The 19,586-nt window shown below is 38.0% G+C and overlaps 1 protein-coding gene across 5 annotated transcripts in view; it reads left to right on the plus strand.

Annotated features, from left to right (window-relative positions):
• pico (ras-associated and pleckstrin homology domains-containing protein pico) overlaps positions 1-19,586 on the plus strand; it is a 178,680-nt gene that overhangs the window by 155,345 nt on the left and 3,749 nt on the right. For 2 of the 5 annotated variants that reach the window (XM_071594881.1, XM_071594885.1), the window contains exons 2-9: positions 7,411-7,585; positions 10,575-10,808; positions 12,018-12,191; positions 14,421-14,611; positions 16,064-16,346; positions 17,339-17,538; positions 18,055-18,273; positions 18,755-18,925. In XM_071594881.1, the coding sequence (XP_071450982.1) occupies positions 7,411-7,585; positions 10,575-10,808; positions 12,018-12,191; positions 14,421-14,611; positions 16,064-16,346; positions 17,339-17,538; positions 18,055-18,273; positions 18,755-18,925 (1,647 nt within the window). The remainder of the gene's footprint in view (positions 1-7,410; positions 7,586-10,574; positions 10,809-12,017; positions 12,192-14,420; positions 14,612-16,063; positions 16,347-17,338; positions 17,539-18,054; positions 18,274-18,754; positions 18,926-19,586) is intronic. The other 3 variants (XM_071594882.1, XM_071594883.1, XM_071594884.1) reach the window with 3 other exon arrangements.

Genomic DNA, 19,586 nt, shown 5'->3' on the forward strand with positions numbered 1-19,586 from the left:
ATTAGTAATATATTAGTGTTTTGCTTTATTTAAAATTGTTTTTCTCCTTAATTTCTTCGTGAATAGTCGTCTTAGGTCGGTTTTATGTATTTTTTGGAACTGTTATAGCAAGTTGACTGTCTAATAGCAGAAATGACGACCCCCTCCGAGAGAAACTCGCCTCACTTAAGATTGGAGTGAACCTTCGAGCACTTGTCGACATGCAAACAAGATCCTGGGATACTTAGCCAAATTCACGAATCTGCGACTTAATATGATTCAATATTTGTGCCGCTTTAATATGATGCACCTCCCTCCATTTCCCTCTTCATTCGCGTCGGCGACGTACGTTGTGGTTTTTTTCCTCGTCGACCAGCTTATCATTAAATCCTTCGGTTTCCCGAGTGTTTTTTTTTCAGATCGAAATTACGCCCAGACGAATTCATGGGCTCTTTAGGAAAAGATATATTCCTTTCGAAATGTGTATGCTTCCAAGCATCGCGTGGTAGTTCGTAGGAAGCGATACGGCGCGTTTGAAATTCGCGGCACGAATTCTGGACGAGCGATTGGTAAACATGCCGACCTTGCGGCGCCTCCTCCGCATAATAAATTCTCCCGTGATCGCCTTCGTCGCAATTTTAATTTCGTGTAGACGAAGTCGGCGAAGCAGATGCCGTCTGGAACCGCAGTGTCACTATCAAATCGTTTTAGGGAACCCGGGAGTTAAGGTGCAATGGTCTTCATGGGAATAAAAGTAAAAGGGAGGGGAGAAAAATGTTTTTTTTGTGCGCACCAAATGCGATCTACTACTGCCCTTTCTGGAGTCACGGTTGACTATCTTCTCGCCCACACCGTGATTATCCGTCCATCAGTTTTGTTTTTTCTTTGCTAAGGGTATGTGGTGGTGACCAATTGGTTAGAAACATAAGAGACTGTCCCGAGAACATCCTTACTCCATGGAACCAGAGCGAGATGAAGCCTTAAAGCTTTTTAAGTCTCGGGACTCCCGAAAATCGTTGCGGTGAGCTCTGTATGGTTTCTCCCGGCAGCTGAGGATGCTCACCTCCCCGCTTGATCCTTGGTTTCTTTCGCGAATACTTAACTTGGAGACCTCCCAACACGAGGAGCTCTCACTGGAGTTGTACAATCCCCGCTAAACACTATTTTTTAATAGTGTCCAAACCAAATCGTGTGCTTCCATTTTGATTCAGTGTTTGATGTGTTCGATGTGTTTGAGTCACCGTCTGATGAACTCGTGAATAATGCTGAGCTTAGCTAGTATGAAAGAGCTTATAATTTTTATAGCGCAAGAATGTAACATGTTTTACGATTTCGTTCATGTTTTTTAAGGCTAGTGCCAAAGGTATCAGGAAATGTTCGTATTTTGAAATTTTTTACTAAATTTAATAGAAGAGGACCCATTACTCTGTTAATATCATAGCTCGTAGGATATCCATCAATGTAGACAGAAAATAAGCGGAATCTTGTTAAATGGTTTTATAAGATAGGAGCCATTATTATGCCATATGCAGTTATTCATTGAAGATAATGCCGTAACTTCTACCGGACGGAAATAAATATTGTTTATTGTCAGGATATTTTTATGCAGATTACAAATTATCCAGCCGACTTTGCCTGTGGTCGTGATCATCATGTAATCATTTGGTCTCATTATTAAAGAGGGGCTGCGTTTCAATGTTCATGTCATCATCTCAGTTGCTGATGGTTTGCACGTGTAATATAGCATGTACATAATTTCTCTCAGTTCGTTATTTGAGCATCGTTAACAAGGAAAATAAACCAGATAAACGCTTGCAAGGAGATTAACGCTGGAAAGAGACAAACCCACCACATCTGGCGATTCATTTGAGTATCGTATGATTTAATTAAGCCTTCGTTTCATACAAATTGCTGGTATAGGTTACCATGGCGAACGTGCTGAGTTATTACATACTGTGGAGTGATTGCCTCTTGGTTTTCTACAGTTTTCTGCCAAACAAGAGGATGCTCATTAGAGCTCATCTGCGTATAAAAATGTTTTCGTCGTATAACGGTAAAAGTTTCTTTTGTCTTTTAGTGTGAATTTTATATCTTTCAGTTGGAGAAACGGATGGTGGTGAAGGGGAGTAGATGTCCATCTGAGGCATTTTCAGAGCATTTTGTCAATGGCTTTTCTTGATTGTGTAGTTATACTTGAGTCGAAATCAGGCATCTAACACGCGTCTGACTCGTTTTTAGGTTCTGACTCCTGGGTGGAAATTTTACTTACAATTCCCGCTGAAGCTGGAATGCGGTTAACTGTACATGCAGTTCTTTTATAAACCAGTTTCAGTTGTATGCTGAGAGGGGTGAAGCACTGACGGGTGTCAATCACTGCTTGCGCGGAAATATAATATTTTCTTCTTGATATTTCTTAATGATATAAAATGGACATGAGCTTTAGTCGAATCGCATTTCAATGCATGTAAGAAGTATATTAAGGCCATTTGTGACAGTAATGTTACAGACAGCCTATATCATTATAAATTCTGTAGTTCGAGCGTTTTATTTAGGATCCATTTATTTGCAACCTCTGTACACGAAAGTTCTAGGTGAGTCATCCACAACATTTTCCTTTCTTGAGAGCGTCTCACCTCAATTGCTAATCACATTTTTCTTGCATAGCCTTCTAGAACGTCGTTTAGCCATATATTCGTCAGTTTCACTTGCTTTTGAGTTTGTTACGTCTGTTGTTTTCTTGTCTTGGTGATAGTTCCTCGTAAATAGTAAAGTTTCATGCCTGCGACGAATATACCGACCGGATGCTCCTTTGAAGTCGGCCTTATTCAAGAATTTGGGCCTTTTCCTTTTGAGTAATTATTTACTTGAAACGCTAATTGCTATTCCTCCCTTATTGTTTCCGTTCCCGGCTAATGCCTTGAGACCCATGATCTCTCAAAGCGTTCCATTAATTCAAATCGCCGCGGGCGAATTCTTTAGATATTTATCATGTTCATTTTCCACAAAGTGGAAATGTCGCTAATTTTGTGAATAGCTTCCTTTTTCGCATTTCATGGCAATTGAGGTGGTTAATAAGGTTTCGTTTGTAACCAAAAGGTTCTTGAAAACGTAATCTCGAAACTTTTTATCGTCGATATAACGTGATTGAATTGGCACCAGGCAAATTTTGTTAAAGGGTAAAAAAGACATTATCTTGCATAATAGAGTATTATACTATATTGGTCGCAATAGGCTGTCCCTCTAAATTTAAGCACCCATGAAAGCCCTTAACTTGGTTTCTTCCTGAATAAAATTGACGCGCGCAAATGATTATTTGAGGCATTTGATTTTAAAGATTAGTAATCCGGAGATTTAAATTTGTGGATATTTTGAAATTTATTTTTGCATTAAGCTATGAATTTATCAATTTTTTCTAGTTAAGTGAGGTAAAAATAGCTACTTGTCTCTTCTTCCGATCTGATTGGAGGGTAGTCATTATCAAGTTTTTCGTGAAGGTTCCCCATGGATGAAAATTCTGTATCGCTTTCCGTGTAGCCCACGCACATAGGCTCTGGTCAATTAGGTATATCATCCTGATAAAAATAGTTTTTTCCTGCTTCAAGGAACTTATCGTCAATAGTTGAAGATTAGGGGCAGATATTGAAAAATCTAGTTTATACATATTATTTGTAAATATGGGCATCATCGTTGTGTAAAAATTATTGAGGTGAATAAACCTCAAAATGAAATCCGGACGCTCTAAAACTGGAGAATTTTCGACTAGGACCAGCCAAATAATTTATTCCTAATGAAATATGTCTTCTATTTAGAATTATTCTTGCGGAATACTTATTTCCGTGTTTTATCGTACTTTTGAAGAGCAATAGCCCAGCTGTCACCCTTCGCACACCAAAAGTTCTCTCCAAACTTCTCACCTGGAAAAGTTCACCAAACCCTCTCTCTATCCGCGGACAACCAGATTTGCGACACCACAGCCAGCCTCAACAAATACCTCCACAATATAAACCATGCACTCCACAAACGCAGTTACCCAGAAAAGCTCATATCCTACTTTACCCGACAATGACGCTACCTCATCCTTGCTGCCCCAATGCCCCTCTCTCACATACAGGTGACCCGCTAATCTCAAGAGCCTTCTGAGATCCGCCAACCCTTTGGCGCCCCCCATGACAAATTTCCTCATATTTCCCGTATTTGCAGCCGTCCCTGATGTAAAGAATGTCTGATTATCAGATCTAATTGCCTCTCGAAAAACATTATAATATAAAGAATGCACTCCATTTTACATAGGCGTATATATATATATATATATATATATATATATATATATATATATATATATATATATATATATATATATATATATACTCATATATACAGAAACATATATAAGGAAAAGGGATAGGAACACGTATAAAGGACGAACACAATAGAGGTGGGGAAGGCGGAATCGAACGGATCACAAGAGTAAAAATATCTCCTCAACCGGGACTCGAACACCGGATCTTTCCACTTGCCGGGCGGATGCTCTTAACCACTTGAGCTATCGAGGATATGTAATTTACCCTGAGATCCGTGGGTCTTATATGTCGCCAAGCGCCCCGATTCTTTAGCCAAGAGATGGCGTCAGGGGGCTGTTTCACCCACCAAAGGAGAAATAGACAATACACAAGAGGAAAGGACAGTGGTTAGAATTCATACAACATCATACAGGAAAAGAACAGTGCGTTTCGTGGCACGCATAGCCAGAAGAAAGAGATGAGCCACATTGGCCAAATACACATTCAAACACGAAATCCCGCCAAATGTGTTCGTCCTTTATACGTGTTCCTATCCCTTTTCCTTATATATGTTTCTGTATATATGAGTATTTATTCGCCGTTTGGCGGGATTTCGTGTTTGAATGTGTATTTGGCCAATGTGGCTCATCTCTTTCTTCTGGCTATGCGTGCCACGAAACGCACTGTTCTTTTCCTGTATGATGTTGTATGAATTCTAACCACTGTCCTTTCCTCTTGTGTATTGTCTATTTCTCCTTTGGTGGGTGAAACAGCCCCCTGACGCCATCTCTTGGCTAAAGAATCGGGGCGCTTGGCGACATATAAGACCCACGGATCTCAGGGTAAATTACATATCCTCGATAGCTCAAGTGGTTAAGAGCATCCGCCCGGCAAGTGGAAAGATCCGGTGTTCGAGTCCCGGTTGAGGAGATATTTTTACTCTTGTGATCCGTTCGATTCCGCCTTCCCCACCTCTATTGTGTTCGTCCTTTATACGTGTTCCTATCCCTTTTCCTTATATATGTTTCTGTATATATGAGTATTTATTCGCCGTTTGGCGGGATTTCGTGTTTGAATGTATATATATATATATATATATATATATATATATATATATATGCACACACACGTACATATGTATTTTCGAAAAAGAACGCTCTTCAGCGACGCCACAAATATATAAAAAACTTTGATTGAAACCTTTGTATACAGAAACACAGAGGAAGGACACTCGCATATCTAGTTTAGGTTTCGACGGCCGTCATAATCAGAATCCTCTGATGCTCACAAGGTTCTGATGATTACTTCCGTGCCGTCGGAACCTCAACTAGATATCGTATGTGAATGTCCTTCCTCTGTGTTTCTGTGTATAAATTAAATCAAAGTTTTTATATATTATACATATACTACATATATGTGTATATTATTATTATTATTAAACCTACCGGTTAAGGTAGGTTTTGGATGGATACAGCTACCAAATAAATATTTTGCACAACCCAACCCAACATCCTACTCTATAACATGTCCCTCTTCATCTATGTGTACTTCCTCCCTCCCTTAATCCCGTCCAACATCCCTATCCTAACTATCATATTATATTGTATCTATTTTATATTATTATATATTTCCTGCTCTTTCTTCATTTGTATATATGTGTATGTATTCCCTTTAAAATAATTCCAAAAGTTAATTGATATGTTGTGAAATTATTTAAGAGGATCAATAAAGTAATTTTTGTGGACAGTAAGTGATAAAACTCAACTGCCGCAAAAGACTTGTATTGGAACTGGTGACCAGCGCACTGGTGACCATTACAGACAGTTTCACGAATCGCTTCAGTATAAATGTCCCTCTAGAAAGCAACATTGCCATGTGCAGTCCGTATAACCTTCGTCTCGAAGCTTGTACATAAAACGCCCTTTCCGGTTGGTTGGAACGTTTATTTACCAGCCTGTGACCTTCCATAATAAAGTAAATTGACCTCGGGGAAATCAAGTTTCCGCATTCTGTCTCATTCTTCTATTTCCCGCGCCTCGACGCTGAATTCGAATTCTCTCAAACATTGCCGTGGTATGGTGGATGCCCCGCACTGTATTTCCTCTCGCTGACACCTCTGCTCGAAAAGAAAAGTGTTACTTTCCTAAACTGCTCAGTCCCCTTGCATTTTTGCTTTGAAGTTTTCTTTGAAATGAATACTCATAGAGATTAATAAAATCGAGCCAATGGTACACAGGACCATTGAAAATGCATATATTTCTGAAAATGACACCCTAGTATTTGGTAACTTTAGTGATGTGAATCAATCATAAGATTGAATTAATCGTCTCAAATAATGAGTGTCAATTACGAATAGTCCAGTGATAACATAGACTAGTGATAAATTCCTGCACTCAGTAGGTATCATTCAATTTTGCGCATCACTGCCAGTGAAATCATGTTGTGAAAGTGTTGTTAGCTATTGAAATTTAGTTAATATACCGGTTAAGGTAGGTTTGGAATGGACACAAGCTTCCAAACGGTGCAGCGACAATGCCCTTTTCTCTCCTGACAAAGACAACCCAACATCATGTTCTACAATAAGCCCCTCTTCATCTCCATGTACTTCCTTCCTCCCTTCATTCTGTCTAACATCCATCTCCTATTCCTGCCCCTTACTCGTTTGCTTATCCCCTGGATCAGTCTTCAACATCCCATCGCCAGTCCCAATTCTCTGCATCAATCTTTCCCGCCATCTGTAATGGAATTTTATATTCTTGTAAATATGCTGTGGCGGGCCCGTGGTGAGTAGAGTCTATGACTGAAGGATCAAGGGTTCAAATCCCGGTGATGCCTCCGGATACTCTCAACTGGAGCAAAGTTATGGGATTATCTGTGAGGGGAGATTGGGAAATCCCATACGGCACTGAGAAAGGAAGCTGCGCCCTCCCAAGTACACGAAGTTCAAGCTACGGGTTAAGCCCCAACCTCCACCTGTCAAACCAAGTTCCTTGTTGATGTTTTTGGTGTGAAATTGGAACTAGTTCCATCTTTTTCGCTTTCTAACGTCCTTGGACTGGAGTTCCACTCCTCCGCGGGGATTCGCTTCTCGCCGCTTCGGGAACCAACGATCTAATCGTATATTCATTCTTTCCTCTTTCTCCCATCGCAGGGCCTGGGAGATGCAGGCTCCCGACAGCAACAAACCCAGCAGCAGCCGAAGGTGCGCAGGCGAGTCAACCGTACCGCTGCAAGGTCTCCGGCGGGCGCTGAGTCCCCTGGAAGTTGTGACCCGCTAAGAGCCCCGAGGATAGACTCTTACCGCTTCTCCATGGCAAACCTGGAAGGTGAGTCACCCGGGGGGGTCCGTCCCCCGTTTCCTCACGCGTGGCACTTCCCTGGATTTGCATCCATAACTAGTTTGGCGCGCCACGTCATCAGCAAACGGAGTTGATTTACTACCTTTGTTGACCATGACAGGTGGTGGCGTGCTTGTTTTTAATCGTTAGGGGAATGGATGTCATAAACATTTGTGGACTCCGCATTAATATTTTGGATAAATGCACCAATTTTAAATGCTCTTTATGTTTTCGTTCTATTTAAAATCTAAATGCATTAAAGATACGAGATGATCCAAATAGAAGTAAGAATCCAAAGTACATGTTACCTCTTTCGTCAAGACTTCAGTTTTTTGCTGAGGAGTGTATTGTCTTCTTTTCTCAAGGCCTGCAATTCTATTTTTGTCAAAAAACTGATATTATACAATGAAACACTTTATGGTTAAAAATTAAGGTGGTTGGGGTAATTAAGTAATCTGAGACCATGAGTGAAGTGATAAATCCTTTCCTTGTGCTGTAAGATTTCTTTATGATAGAATGAGTGATTAGCTTTTCAAATGAATACACCAGTGCTTTTAGAATTTCACCCTGCAAATGAATGACAAATATTTATCCTTTTGAAAAATGTCTACGGATGGAGATGACTTCTCTTCCTCCTCCACACAGTTCAGATATTTCTTTCAGCATTATTTATTATCTGGTCCTGTTAGTACTACTACTACTACGAGGGTCATCCGGAAAGTAGTACCCGTTCGTGCCGCATGAAGTGCTGACGACGCGAGTAGCCGCTGGACGAGGTCAGATAGCTTCAGTGGCTTGTCTGCCTTCTCTGAGCCAAGTTGCGTGACGCTAGCATTGCCTGTGTTGTTTCTGTGATTGTTTACAATGTTTAAAAAAATTGAGAACGCCGCCAGTTGTGAAGTGAGGGCAGTGATTAAATTCCTCAATGCAAGAAACGTTCGCCCATGTGATATTCATCGCCAATTAAAGGAGGTGTATGGAGACAATGTAATGGACGAGTCGTCTGTTCGGCGGTGGTGTCGCAACTTCAACATGGGGAGGGGGAACACACACGACGATGAGCGTTCGGAGAGACCGTCTGTCATCACAGACCAACTGGTGAGCTCAGTTGACGAATTCGTGAGGAACGATCGGCGCGTCACAATTGATGACATCTGTGAGCATTTTCCCAATGTTTCTCGAACAATTGTTCATGAAATTGTTAAACACCATCTGCATTATGCAAAAATTTGTGCAAGATGGGTCCCTCGCGTATCTCAATGAGCTGGCGGCGAAGGACTATGCAGCAGGAATACAGAAACTTGTCACACGTTATGACAAATGCCTTAATTTGCTTGGAGATTATGTTGAGAAGTAGTTTAAAGTATCCTCTTTCAAATAAAATTTTTTATGTTTGTTAATATTTACTTTTGTGTCTTTATTTCACGAACGGGTACTACTTTCCGGATGACCCTCGTAATTTCTGTTGATTTTTTAAACATTTTTAATTTTTACTATATGTTTATTTATTATTGATTTAAACCTTGCGTAATATAGCCTTTTCATTTTCACAGTAAAAATATATGTAAGTACTACCTGTGTTAAAACGGAAATTAGACTTTTCTCAGCTTTCATTCAGTTCCTTGCCATTTTCCATTTTGAGCTAATGAGATTTTTCAAATTGACAAATATGTAAATGATTTAAATGTTCTTTTTTTTGGCACACGAGTTCACATATTACCGTTTCATAGAAGCTCCAAAAAAGAAAATGGGAGTGATAGTGAAGTGACCATAAAAAAGCCAGCAAAAAGAAAAGACAATATAGAGTATCAATGAAGGTGATACCGGAGTGTAAGAGGAGTGGAAGTGACACTGAAACAATTCTTCAGTTTGAGAAGTTCAAGCAAACAAGGAAATTGTGTCATTCAGAGTCATCCATCCATTTAGTTCTTGGCTATTGTGTACCAACATTTTTCTCTCTTCCCCCCCCCCTCTCCAACTGCCATGCTTGATCATTCTAGGAAACAATTTCCGTTAAAAAAAAAAGCACTCCACTCACTCAACTATTTTTCTCAGAAAGTTGGGTCGAGTGCTTTAAATGTGGCATCACGTTTCCCTGGAATCTCTTGTCTCCCTTTGACACACCCTCCACCACATTGTGTGGTTCTAATGCATACAATTTCTGAATTTGTGATTCTGAAGTGCAAACTACCTTTTTGGTCATTTTAAAACTAGAACCTACCAAATAATGTGTGTATCATAAGTGTGTATCGTAAAAATATGCATGTATAATTATTACTTTTTCATCTTTCACAATATCCAAGAGAAAAGGCAATATCTTTTGATTGGTCTGTGAGAGTTAAAACATTGTTATTATAGGTCATAGTTATAAGCAAATAGTAGATTGCCTCAGTTGGACATACATAATTCAATAAAATCTTTTTCTAGGATGCTTCTTCAGTGCTTATTGATCATTCTTTATGATAAATATCACAAATAATATTGAGATAAAGTTTAAGGTTGTGTTTTACGATTCATTGTTTCTTAATTAGCATTATTTATTGGGGAACAATATGCACAAAAGGGGCAGTGGTAGTCCAGGGGTAGAGCATTGGACTCCTGAACATGGGTCCCAGGTTCAATTTCAGGGAACATAGATATTGTGGGTTAACTCTGTCCTCGTCTGACAAACTGACCTTTAGGTTGATACCTTTGTTTATAGCTTTTTTTATTCACAAAAGCTGGAGTTATCTTGGTGAAATTTTTGATTTCAATGATTTTGGAATCATCATTGGATGTTCATAGTCTCATCTAACGAATATTTAATCCTCAACCACCTGGCATGCTTAAATTCACTTGCATTCTAAACATAAATCCGTGATGGACAATTTTTTTAAAAATCTAATTGGCTAGATTTGGAAAAAATATGTATTCTTCTATTTTTGTAAGCCTTTTTCATGCTAAAACAGTGCTAATTTTGTTCTCTTTCTTATCATAGACTCCCAGGATGTGGACCTCGATGCTATCCTTGGTGAATTGTGTGCCCTCGAAAGTCAGTATGACAGAGCTATTGCGAGACAGGATGAAGATGTTGTGCCCATCATTTCTACAAACCGAGGACAACAGAATCACACAAGTAATTCCTGTGACCATAATTCACAGCAGCAGTCACATTACCAAGGAAACACAAATGGTATCATCACTAGACCATCTGTTGTGCATAGGAAAAAGAGTGAGCTTTCTTTATTTTTGTTTGTTTAATTTCATTTAATTTTTGTTGGCAGGTGTTAGGTATACATATTTTTATCTTAAATTTATTTTGTGTGATTTGCAAAACATTTTGTTGGGTCATTCTTTATTAGCTCTTTGGGTTGATATGGGTCATGGTAGACCAGGGGGTAGAGCCTTGGACTACTGACTGGAGGGCCCGGGTTCGATTCCCGGGCAAGCCTCTCTGGGAACCTGCAGGTCCATTCAAGCTATTTAATTTTTCGGGTACCAGATCTTCCTGGGAAACCATAACCGACTCAAGGGAAAGGAACTGGCTCCCCTACCATTGTGTGTGAATTTCACATGCAGTCAGGCTTAGTACATCACCTACCAAACTGACCTTAGGATTGATTGCCGTGTTTATTTTTTTTATTATGTTATATATTTTCATCTATTTTAGAATTGTATTTTTTTTATACATTTTACCTGCAATTTAATTTCTGAGGCAACACTCCACTATTACCTTTTTCACATCAGACTTTTTATACACTAACTACACCGAAGTGCGTTTTTTTGATACGTATTTAGAAAAACGGTAGTTTTTGCAGTCAGTTGAAGCATTAAAGTCAAACAGGTGTTCATCCTCAAAAAACAATTTGATCATTAACTCTGCACAACAGAAAGAGTGAGCATTACATTGCATCATACCGCTGACAATGGACCATTTAATATTTCAGTATTTTCTCTCTTCATGCAAACTTTCATAACGGTTACTTATGTAAAAATTCTGAAGTGTTACTAAAAGACGACTAAATATGGGTATAAATATTTTTACAGAAAACAAAAATGTTGAATCATTCATTTCTTCTGTAATGCCCAATTGCTGATATACTTAATATTTATTAATGATAACCAAAATTAATTAAATTTACTCATGATCATTTATTTGGAGTATTTGAGGTCTGAAAAGACTTATTTGAGACCTATTCATTTTGCTGTGCCACATAGTTATTGTGACAAAAATTGAGAAAATCCATTCCTTAATATCACTGAAGCGCTGTAATTGTGTGCACTAATTATCAGCCAATGATAGGCAAAAATATATCCCTAACAATTTCTCAGGTGTAGGAATTTAGACATCAGAACACATTTTACCTGTTAAAACCATAGATCTCCCCAATTGAAGTGCCAAATGGTGAATATTTACAAGTGTCCTGTCTTGTGAATACAGGTCTGGAGTCCTTGGGTCGCTCACAGCACGGTGCCCCTGGAGGTGGCGGAGGCATAGGGACTGGGCGCCAAAACTCACAACACCATCACACACATTCTCGGTCGAGCTCAGATGGCACAAGGATGAGGTCCGAAAACTCTCAAGAAATGGAGGGGTTGTCCAGAAGTGATGCAGGTAAGATTTTTAAGTGAGATGTTCCGGCCTATAAATAGTCTAAATATAAAAGTCTATTAATACCTTAATATGTACTATTATTATTAATAGTATCCTACCAGTTAAGTTAGGTTTGGTATGGGCACAGTCCATACAATTTTACCCCAATATATTTACTTGCCTCTCCTAACAAAAAAACAACTCACTTGCTTCTTACTCAAAAACAAGGTCCCTCTTCATCTCCATGTACTTCCTTCCTTCCTTGATTCCATCCAACATCTGTATCCTATTCCTGCCCCTTCCTATTTTCCCCCACATTCTCTCCTCTTATAACAAAGACAAAAAACTCTTGCAATTTTCTTGCAATAAAGATTTATTTTTGACTAGTTTCGATGTACTACATCATTTTCAAGTGAAGCTGTCAATTTACAGAGTCCAGTATATATATTAAATATAGGAGGTGGGGATACCAGGGTGTCTCCACGTGCTGGGAGGGGTTAGGGGAGCCGTGAATGGGGAAAACCAAAGCTCTTGAGGGTGGGAGAACATAAGTAAAAGTGGGGGGTTGAGATTGAAGGCTTGTGGAGGAAGATGAATAGATGGGGGAGTATGGAGAGTACTTATTTGTCTATCCCTCCTCAGTCAGAAAGTCAATTATGTGTTTTGCGACCGCTGAAGTTTCATCTCCTTTCCGTAGACACTTTTGGAGCTCATTTGCTTGTTGTTTTCAAAAAAGAGCAAATAAATCTTTATTAAGTGGAATATTTGAAGAGTTTTTCATCTCTGTTATCGTTGAACAGTTCCACCACATCACTCCTAAATCTGTAATTTATAATCTCCCCTCTGTTACAGTGTATATACATGGAGTCTTACATTTAGTTTGAAAGAAGTCAGATACAGTAAGATAGGAAGGTGAAATAATGAACAGAATTGGCATCGCACAATTTTTGTCTGGGCTTCTGCATCATGCTGAACAAATGTAAAAGGATATTTGACAAATTTGCATGTGTCCGTAAACTTTAAATTATGGAATTATTTGTTATATGTATGCCTAACTCCATGCATGGCACCATATTAGTTTGCTTGAGTCATTCCATTTAGGGTAAGATGGGAGAGTATACATAAAAGTTAACTGGATTGAGGGAAATGCATATTACTTTTAAAAATGAACTTTTGTATGACAAAGATGGGTTTCCTTCCTGGTGCCACACACCTACATAAATTTGATATGTATCTACATGTAAATATTTTACGCTTTTTGTCATGTGGCTAAAGTAGTCCAGGTACTAAGGGATCATAATGAGCCCTTTGTAGCTTGTTGTCAGGGTTCCTGAGGGCCAAATCCCCAGTTATGTCAGTTATATACCCAGTTATATATTATAGTATTATATACCCAGTTATAGTCAGTTATATACCCAGTTATATGCCAGTTATCCCCAGTTATATACCCTTGCCAGACGTGGATACCAACTTTTATAACATTTGAGTGAACAGATTGAGGTACTTGGCCCATTAGCCTTTATTATGGGTTTATTTTTTTTCCTTAGTCATGAATTCTCCTCGGTTGCCTTGAAAAAAATAATACTCCGGGTAAAAATATTTTTTTGTGCTTTGTCCATACTTAAGCAGGGAAAGATGAAGTGAGAGTTTGAAGAGTAAAATTTTCTACATTGATTAATTATTAGTATGAATTCCTATGTGATACACCTCATAATATATTTTGTATCGATTTTCTATATTGAACCCATACATTTTTTCTTTCATTGACTTGATACTGTAAGTAAAAAATGAAATGAGATTTCTGGAAAATATTTTTTTGCTGAACTTGCGACTCAAGTGTGAAATATATAATATAAGATCATCAGATGTATGTCATGTGATGCTGTGAGAAATTAATCATTAGACAGGTCCACAGGAGAAGATATTTTTAATATATATAATTTTTGAAACTTTTTTGTAGCTCATGAAAAATGTTCTCCTTCATTACTGGTTGTGATATTGTGCAGTGCAAATAATGTATGCCGCTACAAAACATCTAAAGATTATTATTCATAAGAAGGTGTTTGTGATTGAAATGAAAGTTTACAAGGTTCATAGTATGTGACATTTCACATTTTAGATGCATACAATAACATAATTATAATAGTTGATATACTGACCCTTAGTTATATAGTTGATACTGGCCCTTTCTCGTTGTGAATAAAATGCAATTGTCTTCATGCTCTCAAATCCTCTCTGCTCATATTTTAGCAGTGGCCCGAACGGAGAGTCCTGACAATGATTCAGCATTCTCGGACAACCTATCAATGCTGTCAAGTGAGAGTTCGGCATCCAGTGGAGGAAGTGGAGGTGGAGGAAGGGTGGTTGATGTTATTTCGTCATCATCCTCCTCATCTTCAGGCCACAAACCACGCACTGGTGGAGGAATGCAACCACAAACAGTAAGTCATCACCAATTCTTTTCTCCTATGTCTCATATGCTCTGTTCTCCTTTCATTTAGCTGATGAAAAATGGAGAGCGACCTATGGTTCAGCCAATTCCAGCACCTCTATTCCTTAAATGTAATTTGAATGCAATTATTACTGTGGAAATTTCATGCTTTATTTTTAAAAATTGCATCATCTGCTAGTGATAAAATTCTTTTGGGTGGAGAACCCTAAAGTAGCACCGATGTTTGAGGACAGCTGGTACTCTGAGGTGTTTTATTGCCCCCTGCCCAAATATTGTTTGTGTGTGTGTGAATAAGAAAGATTAAAAAAAATAAGAAGAACAAATAATGAAGCAATTAAATGTACATACATATTCTTCATTAATGAATAGTTACGGGCAAGTTCAATTGTCATAAATACAAGCAAATGTGCAATTCATGTGAACAAGTATACATGATGGGTTTCACTCATATTAGTACATGGTAGTTTTCTTTCATTGGTGGGAGCATAAGGGGAAGGAAACATTGAGGAGACAAATACAGGTGGCCACAATCTTTGCTGGTTATCCTGGAAAGGGTTTGAAAAATCAAGATAAACAAATAGAAAAGGGTGAAGGAATATTGATAAATAGAAATAAAATATGAGAGAGAGAGAGAGAAACATAAGTTCATATCCACAATGAGGTCCAGTGTCCACCGTGAGACAATGGCCTGCACTTATGCTGGTGGAATACAGATTCATATTAGTAGATCTCAATCAAATAGAAAAATGAAGAATGAAGGGACTTAAAAGAGAGCAAGACATGTGTAATAGTAGAACGTTGTGACCGAAGCTATTTTTTCAAAAAAATAATGAAGATCTCCTTAACGGCCAAGATGCCGGGTGAGGAGTGGGAAACTGGGGATGAGAAGAATTCATGGGGTGATGGTACAAACTTTAAGGTCTTCCTAGATTTTCTCAAGACTTCAAAAACCTAATAATTCATGGATAATGGATGTTTAAAGCAAAGCAGAAAGTGCAATCTCACTCTGCAAACAAACCAAAAAGAGCTGAGAACCAGAAAACATGAAAAAACACTCGACTATGTGTAATTCACCAGCATAGGTGATCTCAGAAAACTGATGGAGAGTTAGCCAAGGGTTAAAACAAAGTAGGCATCCTATTTCATGTGTTGATACTCCTGTTAAGACCAAGGTATTTTCTGTGTTATCTTGATAGGGATAGAGGGAGCGACTAAGGTATGTAGAGAAAATAGTAGACTAATGTGTAAACTGAAGAAGTAATATAATGTGAATCATGAACAAGATTGCTAAGTGCACATAACACATAAATGAGATATCCTTGTATTCCCCTTTAAGAGCAATACTTCTCAAATTTCTTTGCTAAAGTGAAACATTTTCTAAATCAAATATTGTCAGAATGATGAAGTGAAAGGCTAATTCATTTATTCCTTTGACTTTCAGGATAGCATTATTGACAGACGTAGTCATGGTTTGGCAGGTGATGATGTAGATGAGGCAAGTCGTGCCAAAACAGAGAAGATACGCTTAGCTCTGGAGAAAATGAGGGAGGCCAGTGTACGAAAACTTTTCATCAAGGCCTTCTCTTCGGATGGCTCTGCTAAGTCCCTGCTGGTGGATGAGAGGATGGGTGCTGGGCAAGTTGCGAGGCTACTCGCTGACAAGAACCATGTCAGGATGGAGCCAAAATGGGCACTTGTTGAATATCTGCCACACCTCCACATGGGTAAGCTGTCATTTTTTCCTTACATTTCTCCCTCTTACCCAAGAATATTAAGTGCCTTATATTAAAGTGTGGATGTAGATAGGTGAACTGAAAAATTTAGAGCATCATACTTGACAAAAATAGGTCAACTAAAATTAAAAACTATAGAATGGTACTAATTTGTTCATTTAGAGTCAGTTGTCAAGCCTACTTCAAGCAGCAAAGTACTCAAAAATGTATTTTCATTTTCTACCTCCTATGGTGTTTTTAAAGTTTCCACAATGTAGTTCATAGTCAACGACCCATCCAATTTTAAACCTTGTACCTTAATTAGAAATCAGATATAAATTCATTCGGTCCTATTACTCATATGGCCAAAAGAATTTATTGGAGTAACTGGCGGAGTTTTGTTCAATGGTCACAGCCAAAAATAATTTACAATAATTTGTTATGATTTGTGGGGAAAAATGTCTTGTTTATGCCTCTTATACAGTATTGTGTTGAAATTGTGGCTAGATTTGCCAATCACTAGCATATAGTTTCACAACGTTGCTTATCAATTGTACCCATTTCCTAATACAGGTCGATTTTTGTTAGTGCTGGTTATGATATCATTATTTCATAATGTTAATGTATTCATCATTTCACTTTCCTATTATACAGATTATAGCTTTCTCTTGTGCACCATTTCAGAAGTTCACTTTCACTTTGCTGAGCATATTGATAGTAATGCATATAATGAGCGAGCTTTCGTGTTGTGCGAAAGAAACAATTGCACTCTTTGAGTCCCCGTCCAGTAGGAAATTCTCCAAAAAATCATATCTGTAAAAAAATTGGATGGGAAGAGTATTTTTTAAAGTTGATAGTTAGAAATGAGAAATAGCAAAGAATTGAATAACTTTCATAAAGTTATGCATAATTAAATTCAGTTTAGCTGATTCATATGTATTACAGTCCTCGTTGATGCATGAAAGTTTTTGGGTGCTAATGTTTTGATATTTTTGCTTTTGCAGAACGTGTCTACGAAGACCATGAGCCACTGGTGGAAAACTTAATGATGTGGACCAACGACTCGAAAAATCAAATCCAGTTTGTTGAGCGTGCTGACAAGTACCTCAAACTGTTCTCTCGTCCTGAGGAATTCCTCCTGCCACAGGCATCTTCTGACCATGGGCGTGAATTTGATGATGACAGCAGAGCTGCTCTGATTGAGGTGAGAGATGCTGTTTTATGTTTTCATGCCTCGTATTTTTTTGGCTCTGTACCCGATATGGACATCTCGGTTTCTTTCCCTATTCTGTATTCAACTGTAGTTAACTTCAGTAATTGAATGCAAGTGTACATATATTTGCTGATTGCATGATTTTTGTTGTGTTGGCTGATTGAAATGTGATTCACAAGTTTCGTTCCCTTAAGCAAAAAAGACAACCGAGGTTATTTGGTTTATCTCCTTTACTATTAAAGTACTTGCTATTTTAATATTTAATAAGCATCCATTTGATGCTCACAATCCGTTAACGGTCTGTCACAAAGCTGTTAATTAATTCTCAGTTTTCTTCTTGTGCTAAGAATTTTTTTTAAATGAGTAGCATTGCACATGCAAGGATTTTGTTTGCACATGTTAGAATTTTGGAATCATAGTGGTTATTTTTAATATTTTCATAAGTTAGGATAGTTAACCCTAATTTGTGCCTACTTATGTGGAAAATGTCCCCATTCCCTCCCCTAGGAATTTTTCTCAGGCAATGGAGGTGCGCCTTGCGTTCCAGACATGGAGGGTCCTCTGTGGCTGAAAGCAGAGAGCAAAAAGGGTTGGAAAAGGTACCACTTTGTCCTCCGTGCTTCTGGACTCTACTACTGGCCAAAAGAGAAGGCATCCTCGTCTTCCTTGAGCCATCGCCCTCCTTCTCACCAGCTCGTCTGTCTGGCCACCTTTGATGTGAATGAGGTATGTATGCAGTTCCAATGTTTCAATTTTGATTCTGTCCGTAATTCTTAAAGGACCCAACCGGTTGAAGTGAAATGAACACAGATTTATGTGTTTGGTTAATTTTGTGTGGGGGTGTGTGAGTTTTAATTGTTTAATTAGGGCAGTGCGAATTTCTTTCATTTGTGGCCATAACTTAGAACTCACACAAGTTTATGTTTTTATTGAAAAATGCAGCATGGGAGGGCAATCTTAAATTTTTTAGAATTTCTTTTATGGGAGGTTCTTTTGTGCAGTGTATAAAAAATTCCATGGAATTCTCTGCGAGATTTATTAATTATTTATCGAAATTGAAAATGTGTTGAGATTGCCATGTGCCTGAAAATATCATTTGGTTAATTTTAAACTACAATTAGCCATGACTGGAAAGTAGAATTTATGATTAAATGTAATGAAAAATGTTAACTATCTAACAAAGTTTCCTATTATTTCAAACTCTCAGGCATACTGGGGACTTGGCTGGAAAAAGAAGTACAAAGCCCCCACAGAGTATTGCTTTGCCATCAAACATCCACGCTTGCAACAGCCAAAATCTACCAAATACATTAAGTTCCTGTGCGCTGAAGATGGACCTACCTTGGCACGATGGATTACTGGCATTCGCATTGCTAAGGTAAGTTTTGAAAGTGATTTTTAGGATCTAATCCTATAATTGAATCTATTACTTGTACACAAGAATATTGTGCCTTTTAAGGCTGAAAGAGGTTAATTTTCTTCAGATTCTGGTACAAGATAGAAGCGATAAAATACAAACTTTCTTTCACTTAAAAAATTATCAGTCAAATATTCTCCAATTGATAAAAAATCAACGATATTTTAACATGATGAAAAGAGATGACATTGTCTCTGTTAAATATATTTTGTATGAATTGAAAAGTTTAGTTATTGATATGAGAAATAGTTCATAACAAATGTTTTTGCACAATCAAAATTAACGTGAAACAAAGAACCTAGTCCTATAGGAAATGAAATAAATCATTTTTTGTGTATACTATTGGTTATATATATGATATAAGTATTGGCTATGGTATAAAGCCAAAATCAAGGTGATTCATGAATTATATTTTGGAGTGTATTCCTACCAGTTTTCATTCAAATTATTAGTGTGGTTCACAAACATTGCCCCTTAAAGTAAAAATTTTCAGGTATTTGAAGAGATGATTCTTGCATAATTTTTGTGTTCAATGTGAGATGTTGCAATTGGCATGAAAAAATAAGCTAGCTGGAATTTTTCAGGAATCAAACCTGTGACCCAGAGGTCGTGGGTTCGATTC

Source organism: Hetaerina americana, unplaced genomic scaffold (genome assembly GCF_022747635.1).
Source record: "Hetaerina americana unplaced genomic scaffold, ioHetAmer1.1.p SCAF_7, whole genome shotgun sequence".
Classification (NCBI taxonomy): domain Eukaryota; kingdom Metazoa; phylum Arthropoda; class Insecta; order Odonata; family Calopterygidae; genus Hetaerina; species Hetaerina americana.